Consider the following 26,351-nt stretch of genomic DNA (forward strand, 5'->3'; position numbering starts at 1 on the left):
TTCCCCCCTAACTGCACCTACTGTGTTACAGAGTCAGAGGAGGAGCTGGGACAGGTTGGTCCCTTACTCCGTCTCCCTCCACAACCACGAACGGCTGCCAGATGAGGCTGGCAGGGCAGACGGTCCGCACCGACCGGGAGAAGAGGCACGGCTGCAGACAGCGCCCCAGGGGGGGAGGCCGCCGCGGACTACATTTCCCAGGCGGCTGCAGGGCGGGCGGCACGCCCGCCGCCATTTCCCGCCTCCACGAGGGGGCTGCTGGGAGCTGTAGTAGGGGGCAGGGAGAAGATGGCGTCCAAGATCCGTGTGGTGCTGCGGCCGGTGAAGAGTATCGTGGTTCGCTTCTGCCCCTTCGAGTCCAACGTGGAGAGCACGAGGTGAGTGGGCTGTGGGGGCAGCGCCGGCCCCGGGGTGGCCTGGGGCGTGCTTCGGCCTTCGGGCCCGCGCCCGGCGGGGAGGCCTCAGCCGGGCTCCCCGTTCTGTAAACCACCCAGCGCCCTTCCTGCGCCCGGGGCGTGGGTTCTGTACGTTGCCCGGCAGGTGTGAGGGCGGGACTTTTTGCCTTTAATTTTAGTTATTTGGGGAGGGGGAGAGGTTGGGGTTATATGTGCCCGCAGTGCGGCCTGTGCGCCTCGGCATGCCTGGGCTCCGTGCAAGGCCTGGGACACAGGTCTGCTCCCCTCCGCCCGCCCGTGGAAGCCTGGAGGGTTCCCGAAGAGCAGAGGGGGGGGCCGCTCGCCCCAGCCAGCTGCTGCCCAGGTCATCTGCCCAGGCAGATGCAAAACGAAGCCGTTAAAACTGCTGTCCGTGCAGTGCCCTGTGACTCGCTGTCACTGTAGCCAGCAGAAGTGAGATGTCCTGGGAGCAAATCATGAGGAACATGGCAGCATCTGTTGCTCCCTCTTTGGAGAAGAACCTCCTTTTCCCAAACTTTTACGTCCATTGTACTTTAACTTTCATGATCCTGATCTTTGAAGACTTGCATTTATCATGGCTTTGTAACTTAGTCTAGGCAGAACCTTAATGTTTCCAAATGAGAAGACGCAGTGTTTGTCATTTGTCTGATTACGGTAAGCGTTTTGAGGATGCGCATAGCATTCATTCTGTGATGGATTTTTTGGAGGATCTCTGTGCCTAAGCGCAGACCCTCGCATGTAGGCCTGTGCATTTAGCTTTACCAGACTACCCAGGGAGATACCGCTTTCAGTTGCTGAGCCTGTGGGTGAGGGTCTGTCATCACTAGTCCAAATGCTGGTAATGGGACAGAGAGGGGGCAACAGCTACTTGTTCTGTCTTGGTAATTAGCTGTTGGAGAAGTCTGAGTAATTATGCTTCTTGAGTGATACAATTTCTGCACCAAATGATTGTAAAATGTTATTTTACAGTGGCTTTATAGACACATCTACTTTTGAAATGAACTTAGTAATGCAACTGAACTAAAAATGTCTTTAAGCTGTGAGAATGTCAAGTAGATATCATGCATTTCAGAAATCGGCAGGAGACCGATGATGTTAAATAAATGAATGCTGTCTCCAACCCAAACAATAAAACACTGGCAAGCAACCAGTGTATAAAGAAAAATGAAAATTACTTTGCTGTTTATTTTTATTATTGTTACTAACTCAGCTAAGAGAAACACAGAAAGTGCATATGCTGTTTTTTTTTCAAAATTCTTCAGAATATTTTTTATGTGTTAGCGTATAAGAAGTATCTGTTTGGATTTTTAAGAGTGATTAGAAGAAGTACCTGTCTAAAATTATTAAGTGAAACTCCTATTTTGTTTATACTTTTGATGCCCAGCAATATGAAGACATTCAAATTAGTTTTAGAAATATATTTACTGTAATTTCTGTCTACGACATACTTAATTTATTTTCAAATATATTTTCAGAAAATTTCTTGGATGTATAAACCATAAAAGAATCCAGGCCACTAATAAAAACTGTGAAGTGACTGCCGATGTGAGACATGATGGGTCTGAACCGCTTGTAGAAGTTATGTTTGGTAAGGAGCTCATTTTTAATCTTTACAAAAAGCCCTTCCATGTTTGTGTGCTTACAGTGTTATTGTCTTCTCTGTGTTTTTTTTTTTTAACTGTGGTTGCTTTTTTTTTTTTTTGTTCTGCTCCATAGATAGATGTTGTGCAGCTGGGAGGAGAGAAGGGCAAGGGAATCACTAACAGCCTGTTGTCTAGATAAATGTGTATATTTGTCTTTGTACTACAGTTAGATTTGGTGGGCTTAGATCAAAGAACTGACATAGCTTTAGGGTTGAGCCTGCTTTTGTAGTGACATACATGTGTGACCTTGCAGTCAGGTCATTCCAGGGAAGTAAGTGTAGCTCTGTTTTGATGTAAGAATCTGTTCTCTTTCTGTAATTTTTTTTTATGTGGGGTGGAGGCTTCTCAGTCTTGAGAACAGAAAAGTTGAATACCTTTAGTTGCTTATGCAACTGAGTGACTTACTATGCAGTTTGAAGGAACTGCTCATATGGGTAAGACCATACATGTGCAGATGGACTTGCAGAATAAGGTCAACTGATGTACAACAAATTTCTTGGGTTCTTTTGAGGGTACAGGGAGCAGGCAGGGAATTGATGGTGGAAATTTCATCAGTTTTGGAAGCAGCCCAGATTCTAGGCTGTGAACAGATGGCTCTAATCTGCTTTTGTCCTTTTCTCTGGCTGCATCTTCTTTCCTGCTGTGCTGTAATGGACCAATATGTCATGTAGCCCATTAAAGTTTTCATTGCTATTGATACTTGCTACCCTCTCTTCTTTAAACATGTAGCAAATCGGTAGAAGTGTCAAGAGTGTTGAATGTACTTCATTTTGCTTAGGAAAGTCTGGTTATTTCAGTGTTGACATTGCTTGTTTCTCCCTCCCCCGTGCCTCTGTCTTTCCCATCCTTGTCTCTAACTGTGATGTATTAAGACTTAAGCAGTAAAGCTTAGTGTTTCACAGTGTTAAACCAAAACAATTTATTTCACTAATGCCAAGAGCTACAGCTCTGAACTCTTCACTTTCTAAGAGCTGATTGTTTTCCAAGTGAAGAGTTTACCGCCCTTGTAGTTGGCAGACATGGGGCTGGAACTTGGATGCCACGTATGGTATTGCATTATATGGGTTTGAGCATGGCTTTTGTATTTGCAAATCTTGCAAAAATAAATAATTAACTTAGGTTCAATATGTAACTTCTACTGCCTCCACCCTGTTTGAAAGTAGTGTCTCTCAGAATTTTAGAAGTCCTAGTGCGCTCTATTTTTTTTTTTTTTTTTTTGCATTATAACCACCAGATTGTGTAAATCTATTTGTTGTTTTGGCTAAAGAAGTAAGTTAAACGGACCATAGACAACATGCAGCTAAAATGCTGAGCCATATGTGGAAATTATGCCTTCCGGTGCCTTCTGTGCCTTCTGTTAGATGACTTTGAGGGCATAGTATGAGCCATTCTCATCAAACTTGTGTTCTTATTATAGATATATCTAGACAAATGTTTCAGATTTTTCAATAATGCAGTACAGAAATGAAAATTACGTGTGTATTTTGTGCAGTTTAATATATTTGTTTGTTGGTAGTGCATAATCAGATTCTTTGGTAAGTGGAGTACTTTCTAATCAGACAAGATGAACAGAGCATGTGGATTTATATATACAAAACGGAACTGCGCACTAAAGTAATTGTGACTTAGACTTTGACTTCTTAAATTTTTTCCCTTTACAGCTGATGGAGAGCGATTGATAATGAAGGGAGCCAACTTGACGACAATAGAAATGTTAACAGCATTGGGGTCCAGATGTAATGCAAAAGAGCTTAAGGAAGAACAGAAAGGCAAGAAGAAGAGTCCCTGAAGAAGAGAAAAACAACTGTGTTTGCAATTGCGTGTGTTAAAAACAGCAGGCTGCACAGAAGGCTTTTCTCCTGTGCAACAAAATCTGAGAGAGAGAGGTGGCCAAGACGGTTTAACATGCAGCAGAATGAACCATTTAAATGTTCCACATCTTTCCCTGAAGGAAAACTTAGTGGATCAACAAATCTTCTATGCTAGTGGGTCAGAGTGTCTTAAGATGCCTGGATGTGTCTTTCTAAGCAGCTGCCTCTCAGTCGCCTGCATGTTGGACTAATATCACATGTATTTGCCTATAAATGTGAATAATATACATTAGCTATTAAATTAATTTTACACTGAAGACAGATCTCTTTGGACATTATTTCCTACAAAATTTCTCTATGGTGGAATGCAAAATATTATTAGAGTGGTTATTATTTTTGAAAATTACTAAATAGAAAAATTTGAAGAAAACTTTGAAAGCATTCATCATTGACTTAGCTGAGGGACAGCAAGTTGCAAATACAGAGTGGATTTTATAATACTGTATTTATAGTACATCTGTTGCTAAGTCCCTGCCATTGTCTTCCTCTCCTTTTCAAAAAGTATGAAATTTGCTAAATGTAAATTTAGCTCAGCAATTAAAGTAGCAAGGTAATGGGACTGTGAACACACAGCAGAGCTACTCATCTTGCATAAAAGTAGTTAAGTTTAGCTCAAAGGGAAAAAGGTAAGTTAGTTTTTTTTTATAATTGGAGAAAAGGGCTGTCTTTGAAGTGCAGTTTTGTAATATTTTTGTCACTCACTTTTGGGAGATTTCTTTAAATATTTTATAGAGATCAAAGGGAGAGCTTTATTTGGTGTTTATAGCCCTATGTCCAACCCTGTTATTTATTAAAGTAAATGCTTAGGTGTCTGATTTGTGTTGCAAAGCTCTGTGGTTTTGGGAGGGTTGATCTCTCCTCAGGCTGTGCAGGTGAAGGTGTCAACTGCACATGTATTTCACGTGCATCAGTTTTGTTCTACTTCTGTTCATAAGCAAAATGTAATTAAAGTTCCAGTTTTGAGAATGGCAGGTGCCATACCATTGAGAGGCATTAGTTCTGCCTGTTGTTAATCAGATGCCCGACTTCTATGAAGTCTTAGTAGATATCTGAAACTAGTTTTACCTTACTTTTGCCGAGATTTGTAGATGCAGGCTGTACTTTCTGAAGGGCAACATGGTTTTAAATAGCACTGTCACGGTTGTTCTTTGCAACTTCTTTGCCAGGATGCTGAAGTCAAGGTGATATCTTATGTTGGAGAAGTACAGCTGTGTTATAGACGTTTGGTGATGTTTTATGGTGGCCTCCTCGGTGTGTGTGCAACAAATAGAAAAGTGTGAGGTAAGGTCATTGGGGCAGATGGGTCAATGAAATTTAGATGTGGGAACAATAGATGTGAATAACTTAGTCTGGATTGAGAACCTTCTCTGCAGTCTGTTATTCCTTTTTTTATTAGGCCAGCTCTTCTGAGTGGTTTCGGAGTGCTGAGCTCCCTTCTCGTCAAGGAGTTACAAGAACATCTGAAACTGCTGGAGAGGATTTTAAATCCTGTCAAGCTAGAAGAGTATCATAGAAAGTGGACCAAATAGAAATAAGACTGTTGAAAGGACAGTTTTGATTTCAAAGGCCTGTAACATAGCTGTTGAGAGATGACTGACAATTCAGTGGATGAGGTGTTAGCTGATGCTGCTTTAGCTGTGTCTGCTAGTAGCTGCAATTTGCAGTGGTAAAACTCTGATATGTTTTGTGCATGAAAAAGAAGTAGGGGCTAGGTTTTGAATATGTAAGGTATAAAGGAAAACATATAGGACAGAAAAAAATGCTAAAAATGTGTTTTTTCAAGACTACAAGATACTGATGTGATACAAACAAGCAATATGGGCAAGGAGGTGCTCCTCTGGTGATTATTATGCTAATATGTAGAAAATTACTCTCCCTGTCCCATGTAGATAAAGGTACGAATTTATTTTTCAAGCAGGTTAAAGATAATCTTTAATGAATTTCTTCTCTAAGCATTTAGATAACTTTGCTGCAAGCTGTTCATACAGTATCAGTTTCTGCTGATGTCTGATTGACTGGAACAAAGCCGAGCGACCTGCTGCTCTGACATCTTCCTGATGTGCACAGTCTAGGGCTGTGGATGTAGAGGGTATTAAGGTCAGTCATGCAGAACAAAGCGGGGCTGGGTGAGCATTGATTTTGCATGTTATTATTCTCTAGCCCACTAATCTTGATTACTATACCCTACCAAAAATGTGGGTGCTTGCCTAAGTATAAAAGGAACTGAAACAGGCCCTAAAAACACTAGGATTAACTAAGTACAAACACCACATCCATGTAGGGTGTCTGGTAGGAGGTGATGGCATTTAAATGTCTAGCTCTCTAATACCTTGAGATTTAAAACAATTATTAGAATAATCTTAGACTTGTTTATTGTACAAATACCCATTTATTTAGATGTTTTTGTGAATGCATAGGAAAAATATTCCTGAAACAGATGAATGTGCCATTCAGATAACAGTAGCTGGTCAGGGTAATCCCTTTTTAAATATCTGCAGCATTGCTTTTAGGAAAAGATAATGCTATCTGTATTAAAGATTTCAGTAAATATTTCAGGGGGCAGCAGTGTTAGTGAACATTTCCACAGCAAGTTTTAACTATTAGCTGGCCCAAATAAGTTCAAAATTCCAATGTCCTGATACCTTTCTTGCAAGGTAGAAAACAAGTAGAAACATGCTATGAGAGGTAGTTCATGCATGCCAGTGCAAATTCTGTGATTTGCTATTTGCAAGGATCTCAATTCAGGCAATTTTGTGCTACGTATTGTAGGAAAAACTAAGTGCAGTATGGTATTGTTGTGCAAACCCCACTTGAGGAGTGGAAGATGCTTTAAATCTCAATTCTTTTGAAAATGTGGCAATTTTATGTTTTTGCTGTTTGTGAACATGCAAAAGGTGTCATCTACTAATTTCAGAAAATTACCCACAAATACTTGCCCTGTTGGATGTGGAAGAATACATTAGTTTTGGTTGGCTTTTCCTAGTTCTTCATCTCTACTATATATGAATTTTTTAATGACCAAGGAGTTTATATGGTGTAAAGAAGCAAAAAAAAAAAAAAAAAATTAAATATCCTTGGACTATATTTAACAGTTCTCAAGACTTTTGCTCTCAAATGTGTGTTGTGCATGTGTGCCCTCCCTGTGCAGATGTACACACCCCTTGCAGTTTAAGAATTGCTGGCTCACTGCCCACCTCATCAACTACGTGTGCGACCAGTTTCCCTGCATGCCGGGCCCGGCTTCTCCACTGGGTGTTTTGGAGTCACCTTCAGACTGACAGGTCTCCTATAAGCAGTGCCTCTCCCAGCTGCACTTCCCTCCCCTCCCTTCTCCTTCTCCTGGCATAATAGCCTTTTTCCTTCCTGGTGCTATTTGATATCATCCAATCTTACCTTTTCCCCCCAAAGGTCCCAGTCACTCTTTTGAGCCTTTTTTTTATTGTCTGCCAAGAGCTTGCAATAGCTTCAAGCAGCCGAGAAGCTTTGCTCTTGGTAGACCACTACTTGTTCTCTTCTTCCTGCTCAACCTTGCTCTGTATGCTGACAAATGTTGGCACAGAGCAGCAGGAATGGTTAGAGGTGCCACTTTGCATCTGATCATCTTTAACTTAACAATAAATCGCCTTTATATTGAGCTGGCCTTCTCAAGATTTTACAAAACTAAGGCTGTGCCCAGGGATAGGCGTTAGGAGTAGGAGGGCAAAGGAGTTGCCGACCTGTTTTGATCATGTCTCGTTAAGTTTCAAAGTGGTACCTGAAAGCAGAATTAAGGTGTAGAGGCACTTGACTTAAGGCAGTCTCCTCCGTACTGGCAGCGTTGCCAGCAGAGGTTAATAGCGTATCAAAGGAGATCTCTGTGTTGTGCTTCAGTGGATGAGGCAAGTTTGACTTGCTTATATATGAGAAGTACATTTCTTCTAAGAGAAAATAGCTAGAAAAGTAGACCAGCAGACCTGTTTGTGAAGAGAGTGCTCTGTCAGTAAGAGCAAAGCCTGGGAAAGACTGAGTTCTTCATGGACAGGTTTTCACAACTCGGACTGACAGTCCCTGCAGGAAGTTCAGAGGACAGGCAGGAAGCAAAGCAGCAGGTTCCTTTCTTACCTAGGCACTACTACTTCTCTGTTTCTTTGACCCCTCCACCATTTTTCAGTGAGAAGTCAAAGACCTGTAAAAACAGCATGGTCAGCATGCAAACCCAGCAAATTGGTCATCTCAAACAGTTCTTGCACAGATGCATTGAACTGTCTTTTCATTACTGGTGAATCTGAGTGGTTCAAATCACCTGCACAAATAAAAGTAATGATAATTATTTTAATGGAGTTTTAAAAGTCTCTTTTTCTAGGTGGGACTTTATAGAACTTGTCTTCAAAATCCACTTCTCAAATGAATTCCAAAGTATTTACTGGAAATAGCAAATTTAAGAACTGGATGATTAATTCTCCCTTTCCTTCACGTAGCTAGATCAGTATCAAGTTAAGCTGCACAGAAAAGTGCCAGAATCAGTACCAGAAACTACCTTGTGGCAGAAGCACAGGAAAAAAATGGGGAACTGCAATGTAATTTCTTACCTCCTTATAATTTTTCTTCAGCCTAGATATTAGGTATATAAGATCATATCTTGAGAAGGAATCAAGGACATAAACCCAAATACCATGAGGCTTTTCAAGTCTGGAAGAGTAAACTGGCGAGTACCTACTGGTCCTGCATGGTTGCCTGAGATGCCAGAGGCAAGAATTTTTCTTAGAAGGTCTTTTGAACACAAGTCATGTAGTCAACATGCTTGGCAAGCTTAGGGTGTTGTCAATGGGAATGGGATAATAGTAGAAACTAGCTTTAGCTTCCAAATGGTTTTTCCCTAGGTTCTCCCACAGTCCTCTTTCAAGAGGAGGTCTTTTCTGAAAGGTGAGTCAGAACTGGAAGCTAATGCTGGAGTGACACCTCAGAGAGCCTATCGCTTCCCACGCGTGCAGGTGTGAGGAGACTTGTGCTTTTTGGGAAAAGCTAGCCTTCATCAACAGTGCCCTGGGGGTCTCTTTCACACCTAAGCCGTTGTTGCCCCAAGATGAAGTCCTTTGGGAGCCCTGATCTGGTGGACAAGCTCCAGGTATTCCTAACATGCCAGGATTTTGCTCAACAACAGGAGCAGCAGTTGCAGTCCCTTTCACTCCAGCGCTGCTGGGAAAGGCATTGGTACCTGCATCACACTGAGAAGACCCTTCTTCTGTAGAGGATGAGTGTGAGACTCCGCCCTTCAGATTTCTATAGCTGTGATGCTCTTCTTGCTGACGTCCTGAGAATGAAAAGTAGTGCAATCGTTATAACTATAACTATAAACTTTTTTCCTGAGGTTACCTTCGCAGCGGTCAATTAATGTCCTTACTAATGAAACTCTACTTATAATATGCAATCAAAAAATAATGCTAAAACTTTATACACCCCTTCAAAACCCAGTGAGGACATCTGGTAATTTGTGATTCTAAATTGCATAGGCTAATTACTCATCATTGGTAGAAATATTTCTTTTATCATTATTTACTCAAAATCATTTTTCTATTCCTTGTCCTTGCCCTTATGTCCTTATTGTTCCAGACCACATAGGAAGGACAAAGTCAGGATTTTCGTTTGGCTTTATTTATAGAGCTTTGGGATAATTTTTTTCTACATCTGAAGTTTCTAAAAAGCCACGCCAGAGTCTTATCTTTCTGAAAGTCCCCTCTCTGAGCAGGTATCCCCTGCTAATATGCTTTTGTTTTATGCGGATCAAAGGTCTTTCCAGTGCTAAAACTACAGCTATGGACAATTTGTAGTCATCCTGATCTCTTTCTTAACATTGTAATGACTATGCTGATTATCAAATTTTGAAGATAAATAAAAATATTTTTATACTAATGCGTGGATGTTTGCTATTCAGGGTAGATACTGCTGCTAACTGAAGAGGGTTTTTCAAAGCTTCTGAAGGTAGACACAAGCTCGTGTATCTGCAGTCATTGTGAGATGGGCTGGAACTGAGATGAGGTCGTTTTTGTCTGGAATGAGGAAAATGAAGCCTGGAGTTGCACTTTCTGGTCACTGTATGCTCTGGAGCTTTCTCTCCTGTCATTGAGGCAGGGTACAACTGGTGAGCTGCAGTAAACTTTGCCCTCGATGTAAGCGTTTCCCTTTAAACTTGCTCTGAACACGCTGCTGACAGCGTAGAGGACATACGCTGAGGTTGCTGCCGCGTTAATTGCATTATAGTAATGCTTTGTGGCATCAGCACGGATTGGGGCTCCGGCTGGCTCGGCACCAAATGCAGGCACGCGTGAGTCTGCCTGTCCTCAGCAGCCGGCCACCCAGAGCACATGCAGCATTGGCCAGATGCAGAGCAAGGACTCCTTGGAGCCATGCTCCTTAGACTAAGCCATGCTGGAGAGTAAGACGGCTTTGTGTTGACTTGAAAACTAAGCTGTATTGCACAAAGCTCATTGATAAAACACAGGTAATGAGATGCTGATACGCTAGAAGATCTTGTGCATATTGACATATAAATGAAAACTTGCAGGTTCATGTGTTGCTTCATAATCCCTGGTCTAATATTGCCCAAGCAAAGAGCTCCTGAGTAAAGCTTACTTAGGCCAGCTATGCAACCATAGCACGTGTTTCATCATGTCTGCCCAGCGATGACATGGCTGGGAAGGGAAAACCACACTTGTACAACAAGGAAACAGAAACAAAGCTGTGCTACCTATGCAATTTTTCTCATCCATGCCTCGGGGGTGAGTAACTATTATTCATGGACTACTTTTAATTTGTTTCACAGCTAGGGATAGGCTGAAGAGTAAAATTTGGGCTGTGTTGTCCCATTTTCCTAGGAATTTTTTAAGGCTTTCTTAAGAGGTAATCTTGTCTAGAAGAAGTCTGCCACTTGGAGAAGGTACTGTATATACACGTTATGTCTGTGTACTAGAAGGAAAGCGAGATCCTCCCTTCTACACAGTAAAGCAAAGTATAGCCCTATCAGATTGCATTCCTTCCCACTTAAACATCTGGGCAGTTTAACGAGTGAAGGTCTAGGGAGAAAGTTACCCCTCCTGTGCAGCCTGATCAGCAAAGTGTTGCAGACGAGGACGTGCTGCTCCGCCCTGCCCAAGCAGCAGGTATTATGACTCCGAAAGACAAAATACGGCTTGGCTTGCATGCAATGGGTAACACGAAGGCTACGTGGAGAGAAACCTCAAACGCTGCTGGCCACAGCTTCCCAGCTCTCACGTCAGATGAAGCTTCGCTGCACGACACACACTTGCCCAAAGGAGTAGAACGAAGGTCTCTGTGCGCTCTTTTGCCTCAGTCCTTTGCTTTGCCCTTGGTAATGAAGGACTGTAATATCCTCCCCTCCTACGAGGCGCAAGGGCTTGGTTACCTCGGGAAAACCTTCGCTCTGGCAGCCCCAAGCTGCCAAGGTGGCGGTTGCTCCCAACTGTGGCTACGTGCTTGCCGTGCAGCCAACTTCCACGGAAAAAAAAGTTACATTTCTCATTGTTAATTCAATTCTCCTCCTGGACAATGTGTAGTCTAACATGGAAATGAGCAAAACTTCAGAGAAATTCGGCTCTCTGCGCTGAAACAGTAATATGTGGCACACGGATTCAAGACTTTCCATATGAATACATGTATTTGCTGCTTCGCTTTGGGCATCTCTAGAGAGGAGACTACACACAGAAAACATATCTGACCATGATGTCAGCCTCAAACCAGGCAGGGATTGAGATTTATAGAGACAGCCCTGTGGCCCAAGCATCTCTGAGTATCTGACCTTTTTATTCTGTCTCTCAAAGTAGGGAGCTGCATTCCCTAAAAAGTGTGCACTTTGAAATATTTGATCAACACATGTGCTTGTACTGTCATAGTGAAAAAAAAGCGTGTATTCTGTAGCCCAGTCTGCTTGTACCTTACCTGGAGGGGTACATCTCTGGCCCCTCTAGTTACCTTATTTGCTATGTGAGAGACCACAAATTTCAGCACTATCCTGTTTCAAAGAAGTTTTGAGATGCGGCATTGGCAGTATCACAGCCAGTAATCTCTATCTCCAGATTAATTTGCAAAACATTGGATTTTTCTAAAAATTGAGAGAGATTTTTCACTGTATCCCAACAGCCTGCATTTCAGAAAAGAGAGATAAGTTTCTCTTTTTGTCTTACATCTCATATGGACTTACACAACTAGACCTAAAAAATTTGCAAGGAGAATGAATCAAACCAAATGACTTGTGAGAAGATTCAAAAACGTAGCAACGTTCTTCTGCACAGGTAGGCAGCTGGACCTCCATGTGCTTCAGCTCCAGGAATACTGTCTCACCACTAGATGGGAATAGTGGATTTTACATGTTCTGCTACATTAGCAGCACTTATACCTGATGGCTATTTGCATGTCATAAGCCATCTGCAGGCAGCACTGCAGAAATATAGATCCAAAATTCTTTGCCAGCATACGTGGAGTAAAGCCAAGATTTCTATTTCTAGAAATTGTCCCTGTTTTACAAGACTGAAGGCTTCCTAATTCCCGAAGAACTGTTCTGTTTGATCTGTAATCTAATTGCTTTTCATTTACCCTTTCTGTAAGGAACCAGAAAAGCACTGCAGGAGGGACAGCTACCACGAATTAGGTAGCGAACATCAGCCCAATTTAATATTTACTCCAAAGTCTCTTGCGCAAAACAAAACAAAACAAAACAAAAAAGATAAAAGTGGAAGGAAGTTGAAAGTCTTGTGTTTCAATGCACCTACTTAATGACAAAAAAAAGCAACGTGGCTTGCTGCCTTATGAGCAGACGCCGTAGCGTTGTTTGCATATTAAAAGCAAACACACAGTCAGAGAAGTGGAAGGCAATTAAAGGCAGCTCGGTAGGGAAGGATGGTTAAACAGAAGGATTTTTAAAAAAATCTCAGTTGAAAAATGAGCTGATTGCTTAGCGTATGACAAATCTGACCTTTTCTAGGAAGTATTGAACCTTCAGACTGACTCAGTTTAGCTCTAAGAAGTTGCATCAGTGCAAAGCGTGAAGAGAAGCATCCTCCTTGCACCAAAACACTTGGATTCACGGCACCTTCTCATGTTGTCCTTGCTGTCTTCTCCGGCTCTGACACCTCAATCTCAAACTCCCCCACAACAGTACTGGCAGAGAAAAAGCCACAGCTGCTCCATCAAAAAGGCACTAGGCGTATCTTCAGATTTTTATTTTTCTAGTCAGGAAATAGGAGCTCTGGCTTTCATCCAGTCTGACACAAGGCCAAAAGAGGCAAAGATTGGTGTAACGCCAATGGTGGAGCCAGATCTTGGGGATACATTGGAATCAGGATTTCTGTTGGGACTTAGAAATAGCAGCTTTCTCACTGAATATGACAGTAAACTTCTCTGCTCACCTGACAGAATCTGGTCAGGGGGGCCCTGGTAACAGCATGTATTTTGTAACGGTGCTTCCGCGCCAGGGTGCAGCAATGGCAACCGCTGTATTTTCTTTGAAGAAGCACGAATTAGGGTATCGCAGTTCGATGGACCAAAAGCAAGGTTCTCAGTCTGCACTTTTCCAGTGCTAAAGCACAAGGTTGCATTCAGGCTTTGATTTTTCCTGTGTATTGCAAGTACCAGCATTAGTTCTGTATTTTAGCATCACAGAACCACAGAATAGTTTGGGTTGGAAGGGACCTTTAAAGGTCAGCCAGTCCAACCCCCCTGCAAGGAGCAGGGACATCTCCAACCAGATCAGGTTGCTCAGAGCCCTGTCCAACCTGGCCTTGAATGCTTCCAGGGATGGGGCTTCCACCACCTCTCTGGGCAACCTGTTCCAGTGTTCTACCACCCTCAGTGTAAAAAATTTTTTCCTAATATCTTATCTGAATCTACCTCCCTCTATTTTAAAACCACTACCCCTCATCCTATTGCAACAGGCCGTCCTGAAGAGTTTCTCCCCGTCTTTCCTGTAGGCCCCCTTGAGGTACTGGAAGGCCTCTATGAGGTCTCCCCAGAGCCTTCCCTTCTCCAGGCTGAACAGCCCCAACTCGCTCAGCCTGGCCTCATAGGAGAGGTGCTCCAGCCCTCTGATCATCTTCATGGCCCCCTCTGGACTCTTGTTTGCTCCCCAGTCCCTGTGTATGCGTAACAGGTCTGCTCCCAGCTCAGCACCAAGCTACACCGGGGGATCTGGGGGGATGCGGGAAGGCCCGTAACCACTCCAAATAAACAGTTTCGGGATGTTGGCTCCATATGGCTCTGTCGCTGCGCCATACGATGCGCCATGTTTGCTTGCTCCTGAATTATCCATAAAAAGCAGGATCCATAACAAATGGCGTCATTCAGGATTCGGTGCCCCAAACTGCACACTTCCCTGGGGTCCCAGCCCTGGAGATCGGTGTTGGACCCCGCAGGGGCCAGCGCACAGCGTGCCGGGCTCTTTCGCCACGGTAGGCGCCCGGTGGTGCTCACGTCCGAAGAAGCGTGAAGGCTGTGCGTGTGTGTGCGCACGTCTGTGTGTGCGTGCGTACTGTGTGCGTGTGTCGTGTGTGTGTTTGTGTACACGCATGTGTGTGCGTGCGCGCGTGTATGTTTCGTGCATGTGTGCTCTTGTGTGTACGTGTGTGCTCTTGTGTGTATGTGCGTGCACGTGTGCGTGCCTGTGTGCATGTGCGTGCGCGCACACAGCACGTGTGTGTGTGTGCGTGTGTCCGCGCGTGCGTGTGTGCCTGCGTTTCTGTGTCTCTGTGTGCGTACGCGCGCGCACACGTGTGTTTTTGCGCGTGTCTCTGTGTGTGTGTGTGTGTGTCTGTGGGTGCGTGTGTCTGTGTGTGTCTGGGTGCGGGCGGAGGGCGGCCCGGGGCGCGGCGTGCCCGCTCTTGCCGCCGCGGGCGGGACTCGCCGGGCGGGGGCTCGGCGGGGCCGGTGGCGGTGGCGGCGGCGGCGGGGCGCGGCGGGCGCCCCATTGGCTCTCCGCGCCGGCACGCGTCGGCGGCCCCGCTATAAAGGCGGCCGCGGCCCCGCCGCAGCCGGTTCTCCTGCATCCTCGCTTTCCCGGGGATATCGCCAGCCCCAGCGCCGCCGCCATCATGGCCATCGATGCGTTTTTAGGCAAATGGTGCCTCATCTCCAGCGAGGGCTTCGAGGAGTACATGAAGGAGCTGGGTAAGGAGCCGGCGGCTCTCCACGGCCGGGAGGGAGGGATGCGGCCCCGGGGAGCTGCCGCCGCCGAGGCTCTGTCCAAGGTCCGCGGCGGGCGCGGCCCCGGGGCCGGTGCGCGGCCCCGGAGCTGGGCCGGAGGGAGAGGGGCGGCCCGGCCGTGAGCTACGGTGGGCGGCTGGGGCGAGGAGAGGGGGGTGATGCCGGGATGCTCCGGCATCTGGCGCCGGGGAGGGAGCACCTCCCGGGAGCAGACCCTTCCTCCCGGGGCGGCTCCGCGTCCTAAAGATGTCGGGACCCTTCTCCGCACCGTCGGTGCTGGCAGGCAGGTGCTGGTAGACACATTCCCCCTCCCGCCGGCTCGGCCGCCGGTGCCAGCAGCCCAGCTGCCGTTAGGCCGCTCTGCTCCTCTGTCTGCGGGTAAGGCCCGGGGCGGGGGAGCGGGTGGCGGAGGCTGGTGGCCACCGCTGCTGCCGGGCCCAGGCCCGCAGTGGCCACAGGGAGCCCGGGCTGCCATCCCGTGAAGTCACCTCGGGTGTCTCCTCATGGGGATCCAGACCGGATCAACGGCCCGCAGGTAACTGGTGGCGGAGAGCCCTGCCGGGGGCTGGCTGTGTGCTCCCCGGGTAGCGCCCTCGCCTCAGGGGAGCGTCCTGGCTCGTCCTCCCCGCTGCCAGGTCGCCCTGCATTTTGCAATGCAAAATGACTGAATCAAGAACAGGCCTGACACCGGGAGCCTCCTCTGCCCGTTCAGATTTACCGCTTCCCTGCGAGCATCCTGGCCAACAGGTGATGGGCACCTTGCAGTGTCTCTGTAGCCCAGGAGCGATGATTTTTCTGCCGTTTATTCACTGCCGAAAGCTAGGATACGTTCTCAAGAGGCGGAAGATGTGGCCTTGAGTGTCTTTGGAGGGAGGAGAGGAAGCAATTCAGGTCTGGCGCTCTTCATGTAAAATACAAAAGGCATTGCTGCACTTACGCTCTGGAGACCGTGGTGGCCATAATTGCATTTTGTGAGAGGCCTGCCAGTATGTGATAACTATGATGTGAGAAAGGCTTCTGGACTAAGCCCTTTGTGAGGCTTTGGAGGAAATTCAAGAATTTTAAGCTCAGCTCAGTTCAGCTGTGGATTAGGATGCCACAGTGCTCACGTCTAGCAGCCGGGGCTTGGCACTTGCCAAGTTGCAACTTCAAAGTAGAAATTATGTGCTGCAACTGCAGAGCACCTCCCGTGTGTAGGCAGCAACTGGGTGTTGTTTGTTTGTTTGTTTTTAGATCGCAATCTTAAACCACTCACTTTTCCTTTTTTTACAATTACAATTTAGGCACTTAAATTTACTCCCAAGTCATGCTTTAGGAGCCAGTCCTTTATTGGATCACACCCTCGCTTGACTACTTAAGAAATTCTCTGCCTTTGATCATATTGATGTACCAGAAATGAGATTCTGCAGATTCTGCACAGTCTGTTTAAAAGAACACTGGAGGATAAAGACGTTTGAATTTCACTCTTTGCCATATGGAAAACATACGTGGCTCATCTCTGTGTAGATGGATCTCGAGGCGTACGTAGCTGAGCAGACAACTCACTGATTGCTCTGAACTGGATGACAGCAAAGGGGTTGGGGGGGCGTCACTGTGACAATTTCAAATTCTGGTCAGAAAAGCTGGACTGAGGAGGACTAATTTTTGCTCTGCAGGCTCATGGTTAAGGCTCATGCCTGGAATCTTAGTTGAGTCTGGAGAAGTTGAGGCTGGGAAGTACTTTGTTATTTCCACCTCCCAAGGAAACTGTAATCTGTGCTTTGTGGATTCAGCCCTCCCTGAAGTATCCTGTACGCTCCAGGAGAGTGCTGTGCTGTTACGTGACAACATTTTTAACTGCACCAGAGCAGAGCCCAGACACTCACTGACTCGGTGCCACTTTCTGCTCCGTTTGGTTGGTTATCAGTTCTTGATTCTGATCTGCACTTTCCAGTTTGATGGATTCATGTTTGTTGCCTGACTACTCTCTTAGTCGTATCTTCATCCTTCAGATCACAAAAACTCCAGCAAACCACTCAAACAGTGTGGGCAGGGGCTGAGGCAGGCTGAATCTTTTCTGTTGAAGAGTTTTGAGGGCTGCTGTGTCTAGATGATGAATTTTGAGTCATTCACAAAGCTCGCTTCTCTCACCGTCCTTTTTTTTGTTTGTGTGTTTAACTTCTCTGTGAGCGCTACTTTGAGCGATAGCGGCTTTCTAATTCACAAGTCCATACTTTGGATACAGAATGTAGAAGATGAACTTAGATTAAAAATTGCATGTTTGCAGTTGCGTACAGGGGAAGGGAAGAGTGTTTTTTGAGCGAATTGAAATAAATATGCAGGTGAATTAATTTGTAAATTAAAAATCTGTAGAATTTTTTAAGTGTTCAGAACTTGATGGGAGTATTTTTACATTAGGTTAAGCTTTTATGTTTGTTTTCCTGGTTAGTGTTTATTTGTTTGTAAGAAAACAATGCTGAGTTTTGGGACATCTTCAAGTCCTCTAGAGAGCAAGATAGATTTAACTTTAGCTCCCTGAGGAAGCTAAAGAATAACCCTGCAAATAAGCTATTTTTTCCTTCCTCATCAGTGGATAATTTAAAACATCCTCTTTCTTTGTGGCTCTTGAGCTTTGATTCTCAAGTGTACTTAAGTGCCTAATTAAATGGGAATTAGGTATTCGAATTCTTGTGTGCCCCTAAGCCTTAGGGTTTAACTGACTTTGTGACACTCTGTGCCTCTCGCCTTGCAGGTGTGGGTATGGCCATGAGAAAAATGGGAAGCATGGCCAAACCAGATGTTTACATTATTAAGGATGGGGACACAATCACCGTAAAAACAGAAAGCACCTTCAAAACTTCACAGTTCAGCTTCAAGCTTGGTGAGAAATTTGAGGAAAATACATTAGATGGCAGGAAAACTCAGGTCAGTATACTAGACTTCCTACTGAAAAACCACAGTTCTTTGGGTGTTTTACAGATGGTGACACTATTTAAAAGTCAGTTTTGGCATCCATACTAACAATGCTTTATTTGATGAACAGCTGTCGCTGTAAGTCTCATTGAAATAAATTCTTTTTTTTTTGTTCCTGGATTAAGCAACTTCCAAAGAGGGAAAATGCTGAAACCAATAATGTCTTGTGTATTTCGTTGTTTTCAATTTGTAGCAGAAGCATTGTGTTAGTAAAACTAACAGACCTCTAAATCCATGGTAAAGCCAAATGCCACTTCATTTAAAGCCTGTGGAAAAAATCCCATTGTTGTTTAATCAGAGGCAATTCAGCCCTAGGGGTTAACCTTTTCGGTCAGTCTCGTATTTGCATAACAAGAGAGCCTGGTTCGCAGTGGGATAACAGCCACACAAGGCATACATGTGAATCACAGTCCCTAATCTCCAGTTTTGGAAGGCAAAGAGCTTCTCCCTGCACCAAACAGGGTGAATAATAGAATTGTTTAGGTTGGAAAAGGCTTTTAAGATCATTTAGTCCAACCGTCAACCTAGCACGGCCAAGTCCCACTGAACCATGTCCCTAAGCTCCACATCTACACGTCTTTTAAATACCTGCAGGGATGGTGACTCCACCACTTCCCTGGGCAGCCTGTTCCAATGCTTGACAACCCTTTTGGTGAAGAAATTTTTCTTAATATCCAACCTAAACCTCCCCTGGTGCAACTTGAGGCCAATTCCTCTCATCCTATCGCTAGTTACTTGGGAGAAGAGACCAACACCCGCTTCACTACCACCTCCTTTCAGGTAGTTGTAGAGAGCAATAAGGTTTTCCCTCAGCCTCCTCTTCTCCAGGCTAAACAACCTCAGTTCTCTCAGCTGCCCCTCATAAGACTTGTGTTCCAGACCCATTATATTCCTCTAAAAGGAGGTTAAACACAAATAAGCCCTCAATTTGTCTCTCTCATTTCCTCGTGTGAGTGCTCTCTGTATACCACTCCCGCTGGTCAGCCACACACTGGCGATTCATCTATTATTGCAAGATCAGATAAACGTTACACAAAAGCTCAAAGTCTGCGTACAAAGAGATGAACAGAGAACGTCATCTGCTCTTGTTAACTGAAATTGTGCATGCTGTCAAAGGCCTGCCGGATGCAGGAATGTGTCAGAGCAGTGAGTGAACAAGCTACTGTAAGAAACGGATCAATAAAAAACTTAGGATAATCTCCTGGCTTTGTAGATGTCAATGGCAAAATTACTGTTGAGTGAGCTGGGGTGGGAATTTTTTCCTTTGGAATAAGGTGTTGGAAAGCCTCAGTTTCCATCAAATGTCATGGGTAAAATATGGGTTCTTCTTTCAGACCCTTGTCAGCTTAAAAGATGATGGATCATTGATTCAGGAGCAGGAATGGGATGGCAAGAAGACCATAATAACACGGAAACTAGTGGATGGACAACTGGTGGTGGTGAGTTCAATCTCGCTTCCTGATCCCTGAGTGCTGCTGGCCAGTAGCCTGAAAACTAACTCTAAAAGATCTTTTTCCTTGTAGCCTGTACTGAGGCAAATTCATAAATCCATCTCTTTCTCTTCTAGGAATGTGACATGAATGGTGTCAAATGTACTAGAGTCTACCAGAAAGCATGAGGACGTCTTCATGTTCAGTAGGAATTTGCTACAAACAACTCAGTTCAGTGGACAGAGCTCCTTTACACTCCGTGTTTTCCTTTTCCCTATTTTCTAGTATTTCAATGGACTGAGTAGCTGAGTGCAATCCTTTTTAAAAGCCGTGATGTAATTATTATGTAACTATTCTGAACTTATGAGGCTATTAAATAAAATTATCAAATATATGAAGTGGAAATGGTGTTACTATAGTGGCATTTTAAAGTGAGGTTTTATAAAAACTCAGTTTGGTTTTAGGCTCTACTACAAACTGCCTTCAGTTCAAGATAATGTGGCAAGAAACAGTTAATAGCAAGCTGAATTTTGACCAGCATCCTTAATGGCTAAGGTAGTAAAATCTGAAACAGAAAAACCACTCACAGTTCAAGCTCTAGAGTTGTTTCTAACTTGCGTATTACAAAGTAAATAGAATTGGGTGGGTATAAAGAAGAGATAAGCTTTGTTAGTGTTTAAGTAGAGGAATGTATTTGTAGGGTTAGTTTTTTTTTTCATGTTTCAAACCCACAGATTTCTTATCTGAAAAAAATATATACTGGTGAGCCAATAGACATGATAAACTTAAGCAAACACATACATGCTTTACTGAAAGGAAGCCTTATTTTGAGAAGACTCTTTGTTTTCCTAGTAAAATTCTTATTTCTCGTCTAGTGACATTCTAAAAATTCTTAACCAAAGTCTACTGAAATACTGCCTAAAACTTAAAGCTTCATTATTATTTTTTTTTAAACTGGCTTGAAACACCTAGCAATGGAGTTTGTATGCTTTAAAGTGCCATAATAAATAATCAGAAATATCAGTGTCTTGAGTATTATTTTTACACTGGTTGGGAAATAGAGCCTACAATACTACTATTCTTCCAAAGAGATGTCAGATCAGATAAAATTAAAAAGGTTTAGGTGAATTTCTGACACGTCAGACAAACATATCCTAAAAGTGAAACTGTTTGGTGACAGGTGATGGGGAGATTTCTGTCTGATTCAGAAGCCTGAGGGATCATGCAGTCACAAACTTCCAGTTTGCAGCATCAGTTGTTGCAGAATCCATTGCTACTTCAACCCTAGAGATATTTTAGCTGCTCAGTGCATGTATCATATTACTGAGCTTACCCTAATAGCAAAAAAGTGTTCTTCCATGTTTGTCCTACCAACCGTGGAAAATTACTTTTCCCATAATGTTGGACCATTTCTCCTTTTCATAATTTCCTGACTATTTATGAATCGTCCCCTTTACCCATGCCATCTGAAAGCGTTTATAGCTGGAGCATATTTCTTGCAATTTTTTGTCATGATCTGTACAAAAGCAAATATTTTTCCTGGTCCCCTAATGTCTCCTTTTTGAGTTGGCCCATCTTCATATCACCTTCATTTAGTACTTTTCCTGACTTTAATGTGAAGATCTATGCCATATTCTTATATGGGACATTAGAAACAGGTTTTTTTTTGGGGGGGGGGGTTGTTATTAGAGGAAGGAATCTCCCCATAGAAACAACAGAAACAGAAAGCAAACTGATCTGATGAGGAACCTGGTAAGTTTACGATCAGAAGTACACTAAATAGTAATAGGAGAATGGGTGCAGCAGTCCATGGCATGATATCGAAATCCTGCCTCCCTTCCAAAAGAAACATCATTACTGCTTTAAGCGGGACATTATGCCTTCTTTTGGGTCACTGGTCTGTCACTTACTGCTGCTTGTTTACTCTTCTGATACTGGGTAGTGTTAATTGTTTATCTTTCATTTGAATGGAAAAAGCTTCCAATGTCTTTTATAGGACATCCGTTTTTATTACAATGAGATCACTTCTTGTAAAACAAAAGGCAGAAGAGTATCTTTTTAGAGCGATTTCCTTTGGAAACAAGGCTTATAAAGTCTTATTTTTGTGTGTGCTCTCTGATTACAGCCACATGTGAAGGAGAGGGTAGAGGTTCCACAAAGATAATTATTCTTCCACAAATGTCATGCAAATAGGCAGCCTGATGAAGGAGACAGACCATTAAAGTGCTTTGATGATGGAAAGACTGCACATGAAAGTGACACTTTGTTTGACATTAAATGGAAGAAAAACATAAGCCCTCTTGGCACACATAAGAAGTTATCTTAAACACAAAAGTTGACCAACGGTAAGATGCAGATCAACAGGAAGTGGGAATTCTTTAGAGCTAATTCTCCAGAACTACTGAGGCGCACGTATTTATTTGCTTTATTTTGATGTTAGCTTCAGTCTGTGTTACTGGTAACTTCGGTGTACGTGTCCTGTGACCTGGAAGTACCATATATACGAGCTGTTTGTTTTAGATTAGACCGTATACTTAAAATGACAATTGCTTTATGGTGCTACAAGCCAAGACTTAAAATGCTCAAGACTTGAAAATGTAATACATTTCCAAATTCCTTCTATTCGTTATTATACAAGCCAAAAGTTTTAATCTTCGTGAAGGGTGTATACTTTATGTTCTCATCAGTGTAAAATAACCAATTATCCTGAGATTTGAATAACATTCTGTAGTTCACTGTATCATATAAGATGGTGGAAAATAAGATTCCCCAGAACAACTGAAAAAGAAGAAATTATGCATTATCCAGCCAGGACTGCTTTATAATGCTACAGAATTACAAAATAAGAAGACAAGTTTTGTTGTGACTTTTTAGTGCATATTTTTGAAAATATTTTGGAGGAATAACAGAATCATGTTCACCAAATGGAAGCTGCAAGTACAATGTGTTCAAAGAGAAGCAGTTTCCATATCCACTCCCACATGTTCATTGGAAGTCATGCATAGTGTCCCACTTGTGTCTTTGTAGCTCACTGGCTTCTCAAATTGATGTAGATCTGATGTTTCCATAGAAGTGGGTTTGGGAGTTTTGTTTGGGTTTTTTTTTGGGAATCTGAGTGGGGTTTTTTTTGGTGGTGAACTGGGGTAAAGGAGTAGAAAATGAAGTTGTTTAGCAACTTAGATCTGATATTCTACCATATTAGGGAAATCTCTTGTCTGAGGTTTCCAGGAATACTAATGAAACGGCATCGTGCTCTGGGGAGAGCGTACTGGCTCTCTACAGCGCTCAGACTATCAAAGATTTTCCTGTTATGGTTTGGTTACATGATTTATTTCAAAATTGTCCTACTCTGCCTGCAATCTCTGCAATTAATACTGGCCTTTCCTCTTCCTCTTCGCTCCCTACCTGCACTTCAGATCAAAGATTTTCAAAAAGCCAAAGTCTGTGATGGGAATTCTCTCCATTTTCTGAAGTTATGGTCCCACAGTTAGCTGTCAGCTGTCCTAAAATAAAGCTCCGATTATTTCTTCAAGTGTGGAGGTCAGGTGTAGCAAGATAGTAATGCTATGCCAATGGCTACTTGGGCAATATTAACTGTGAGACTCAAACATCCAAAAAGAAAATGAATCTTTGAATAGGCACTCTATATTTTTTTTTAATGTTAGAACCTAAAAATGTAGTACTGTTGAGTCTAGTGAGTATGGACATTAAACAACCTTATGTACTTCTGTATAATATTGTGTCCAATATATTCTATTGTTCATAAAGCAGTCCATTCAAAGTAAGTCTTATTAAAGTCAGATACTGAAAATAAGTGCCCTGTAAGTACTTTTCAGGGGGCCTGGACCACGGGGCTTCCCCTGACCCCTGCCCATGAGCCCAGGAGCCCCATTTCAGCTCAGCCCAGGGCATCAGTCCGTGCCTGAGCTAGCTGTCAGAGGCTCAGTCTCCAGCTCAAATACCTTTACACAAAAATTAGTGCATTAAACTCATTTCTATGAAGGAACTGCCTTATAAAGGGCTTGTATTCTACTTAAAATTGTTTTACAAAAATAAAAGCAGTAATTCAGGCCAGCTCCAATCAAACCGTTGTTGGTGACTCTTCCCTGCCCGGGTATGCGCTAACGCAATGAATGGATTAGAAACCCTTTGCACTACGTTGATTATTTGTGCTTGTAGGGAAAAAAAAAATCCCACACAGTGTGATAATAGGTGGGAGCAAGTTAACGTATATTAATTATTCTTTGATGCCTCATTTCAGTCCCATTGTTCAGCCCTGGGAGGGTTTAGCACTATTTTCATAGGTTTTGGAGGCAATCCAGCATCTGTGTAAACAATTTTTTTGTCCCATGGTTCTCCTTCTAGCTTTGGCTTTTCAGACCTTGTACATCCAATTAAGATTTTGTTGACACTTCCCAGAACGGCTTTACTTCATACTATTATTTCAGAGGAAAAGGAAACACTATTAGAGACCTTGCTCCCAAGAGTGAATTTGGCTTCCTTTCCAGCAAAAATTTTTCCAAAATCAATTCCCTCTACCAGATGGTCTTAATTATATTCTGGAGATATTTACAGGTGAAGTTTCAGAAGAAATGTAACATTTCAGCAACAAGTGCAATCCAGAATCAGTTTCAGATAACGTCCTGCAAAAATCTACCGAATGCCAAATATTATAGCAGAGACTTTAAAATTAATAACACATTTGTCATTAATCACAGATGTACACTCTGAAATTAAACACCAGAAGATGAATATCCCACTCTGAGGACCATGCATACTACTTATTTGGGACTGGGCATTTGCTCCCATACACATAGCATCTGGTTCCCTCAGAAATTCATGTTTGAAATCCATGAGTCTACCTTGAGAAAAGGCACTAGCTAAGGATGCAGCTCAGCTCGTTGTGCAGTGCAAGCTTCCAACAGAAAATCAAGGAACTGAGTGCGATTTTCAGGCTGGACTGGTGGTGCTTTGCTATTGCATGCCCCAGGGGCATTCTCGGTCTGCGACGTGATGTCTTCTGGGGCCAAGTGGTATAGTCCTGTGTGGGGAACAGCAAATTTGAAATCATAAGGAATAGGGTAGCCTGCATCTCTTGCCATCAACAGTAACCTTGAACTGAGACCAGAGTGTCTGTGACAGGGAGTTTCCAGAAATTCCTGGAGTACAACGGACCTTTGGGTACATGGAAAGTTCAGCTGAAGGTAACTCAGACAGACTCCTTGCTCTAGAAATTACGGCCATGCCTTGTTATGTCTTTGCGATTTAATTGTATAAGTAGTCCAGTGAAGTAGAGGAGTGTCGTAGTTCAGCCCCGATTGGACCAGACTACGCAGTCTCTCTCTCACTCCCCCCACCTTCTGAGAGAACAGGGAGAGAAAATATAAGGAAAAACGGCTCGAGGTTTGAGATAAGGACAGGGACAAATCCTTAAAGTTACTGTCACGGGCAAAACAGACTCGACTTGGGGAAAACTATTCATTTATTACTACAAACAGCAGGATAATGAGACAGAGAACAAGATAACCTCCCCCCACCCCTCCCTCTTCCCAAGCTTAACATTATCTCTACTACCTTCCCCCCCTCGAGCGGCACAGGGGGGAAGAGGGAATGGGGGTTGCAGTCAGTTCATCATATGTTGTTCTACGCCGCTGCTTCATGGTCGGGGGAAGAACTCCTCACATTCCTCCCCTGCTCCAGCGTGGGGTCCCTCCCACGGGCCACAGTCCTTCGTGGAACTGCTCCGGCGTGGGTCACCTCTTCCACGGAGTACAGTCTCTCCAGAACAGCTGTCCCAGCGGGCCCTCCACGGGCCACAGCTGCCTTCAGGCATCCACCTCCCCTGGTACGGGGTCCTTCACGGGCTCCAAGTGGATCTCTACCCCTCTGTGGACCTCCATGGGCTGCAGGGGGACAACCTGCTCCACCATGGTCGTCACCACAGGCTGCAGGGGAATCTTGGCCAGGAGCCGCATTACTCCTCCCCCTCCTTCTGAACTGACCTTGGCGTCTGCAGCCGTTCCTCACAACAGGCTGGTAGGTGTCTCTCAGGATCTTTTTTTTACATCTTATTCACTTCTCATCTCCTTTCCACTTCTTGCAGCTGGGCTGGACCGAGTCAGGCCCAATCGGCTGCCTGGCGAGAGGCCAGAGGGTGAGGCCTGCAAGGCCCATGAGGCCTGCGCCTCCCCCTCTGCGCCTCTGCCCCCGCTCAGCTTCTTCACATCTTCTCTCCTCTCCTCTTTTTTTTCTGTTTTCCCATTCTTAAATACGTTATCGCAGAGGCATTATCACGGAACATTCTGCTACCAATCGGCTCGGCCTTGGCCAGCAGTGGGTCCGCCCTAGGCCTGGCCGAGTCCCCTGAACAAAGGGGAGCGACTTCTAGCAGTTTCCTACAGAAGCTACCACCTTAGGCCCCCCCCTCACTAACAAAACCACGACAAGGAGTAAGAATTATTTCTGTTGCATTGCAGAGTGCAATTAGGGCAAAATATCATGAATACTTCCCCTTTCCAAAATGTGTAAAGCAGTAAATTATACTGGAATTTGCTCTCTGTGCTTTCTGTTGTCTCATCTCCATTCATTCTCCTAAACCACCTTGCTTTGTGCAGATTTAATTGCATATAAATAAAGTTCAGAAAATGAGATGTTTCTATTCTTTTACATTTAGTTTTTCCTCTTGGTGAGATGCAGAATGAAAATGCAAGCTGCATATCTTTACTGGGAGCATTGTTTGAATAATCATATTCTTTTTGCATAATAAATAGAATATGGTTCGTCTGTTTAACCAGGTTGACCAATGGCTGCTTTTCTGAAACTGCATCGGAAGAGAGGAAGCCAATTGCCTAA

At 43.9% G+C, this 26,351-nt stretch overlaps 2 protein-coding genes across 2 annotated transcripts; both read left to right on the forward strand.

Moving 5' to 3' along the window:
- The first annotated feature begins 264 nt into the window (after positions 1-264).
- MRPL53 (mitochondrial ribosomal protein L53) lies at positions 265-4,187 on the forward strand. Its single transcript, XM_086740958.1, has 3 exons — positions 265-377; positions 1,892-2,004; positions 3,721-4,187. The coding sequence occupies exons 1-3, from the start codon at positions 289-291 to the stop codon at positions 3,846-3,848; spliced, it is 330 nt and encodes a 109-aa protein (XP_086597084.1). The 5' UTR covers positions 265-288; the 3' UTR covers positions 3,849-4,187.
- Positions 4,188-14,925: 10,738 nt separating this feature from the next.
- Positions 14,926-20,522, forward strand: LOC104475107 (fatty acid-binding protein 5). The gene is made up of 4 exons (XM_086740959.1): positions 14,926-15,081; positions 17,849-18,021; positions 19,404-19,508; positions 19,637-20,522. Exons 1-4 carry the CDS (start codon positions 15,006-15,008, stop codon positions 19,685-19,687), a joined length of 405 nt encoding a protein of 134 aa, XP_086597085.1. The 5' UTR covers positions 14,926-15,005; the 3' UTR covers positions 19,688-20,522.
- Positions 20,523-26,351: the final 5,829 nt, after the last annotated feature.

This window comes from Chlamydotis macqueenii, chromosome 2 (genome assembly GCF_036417535.1).
Source record: "Chlamydotis macqueenii isolate bChlMac1 chromosome 2, bChlMac1.mat, whole genome shotgun sequence".
Classification (NCBI taxonomy): domain Eukaryota; kingdom Metazoa; phylum Chordata; class Aves; order Otidiformes; family Otididae; genus Chlamydotis; species Chlamydotis macqueenii.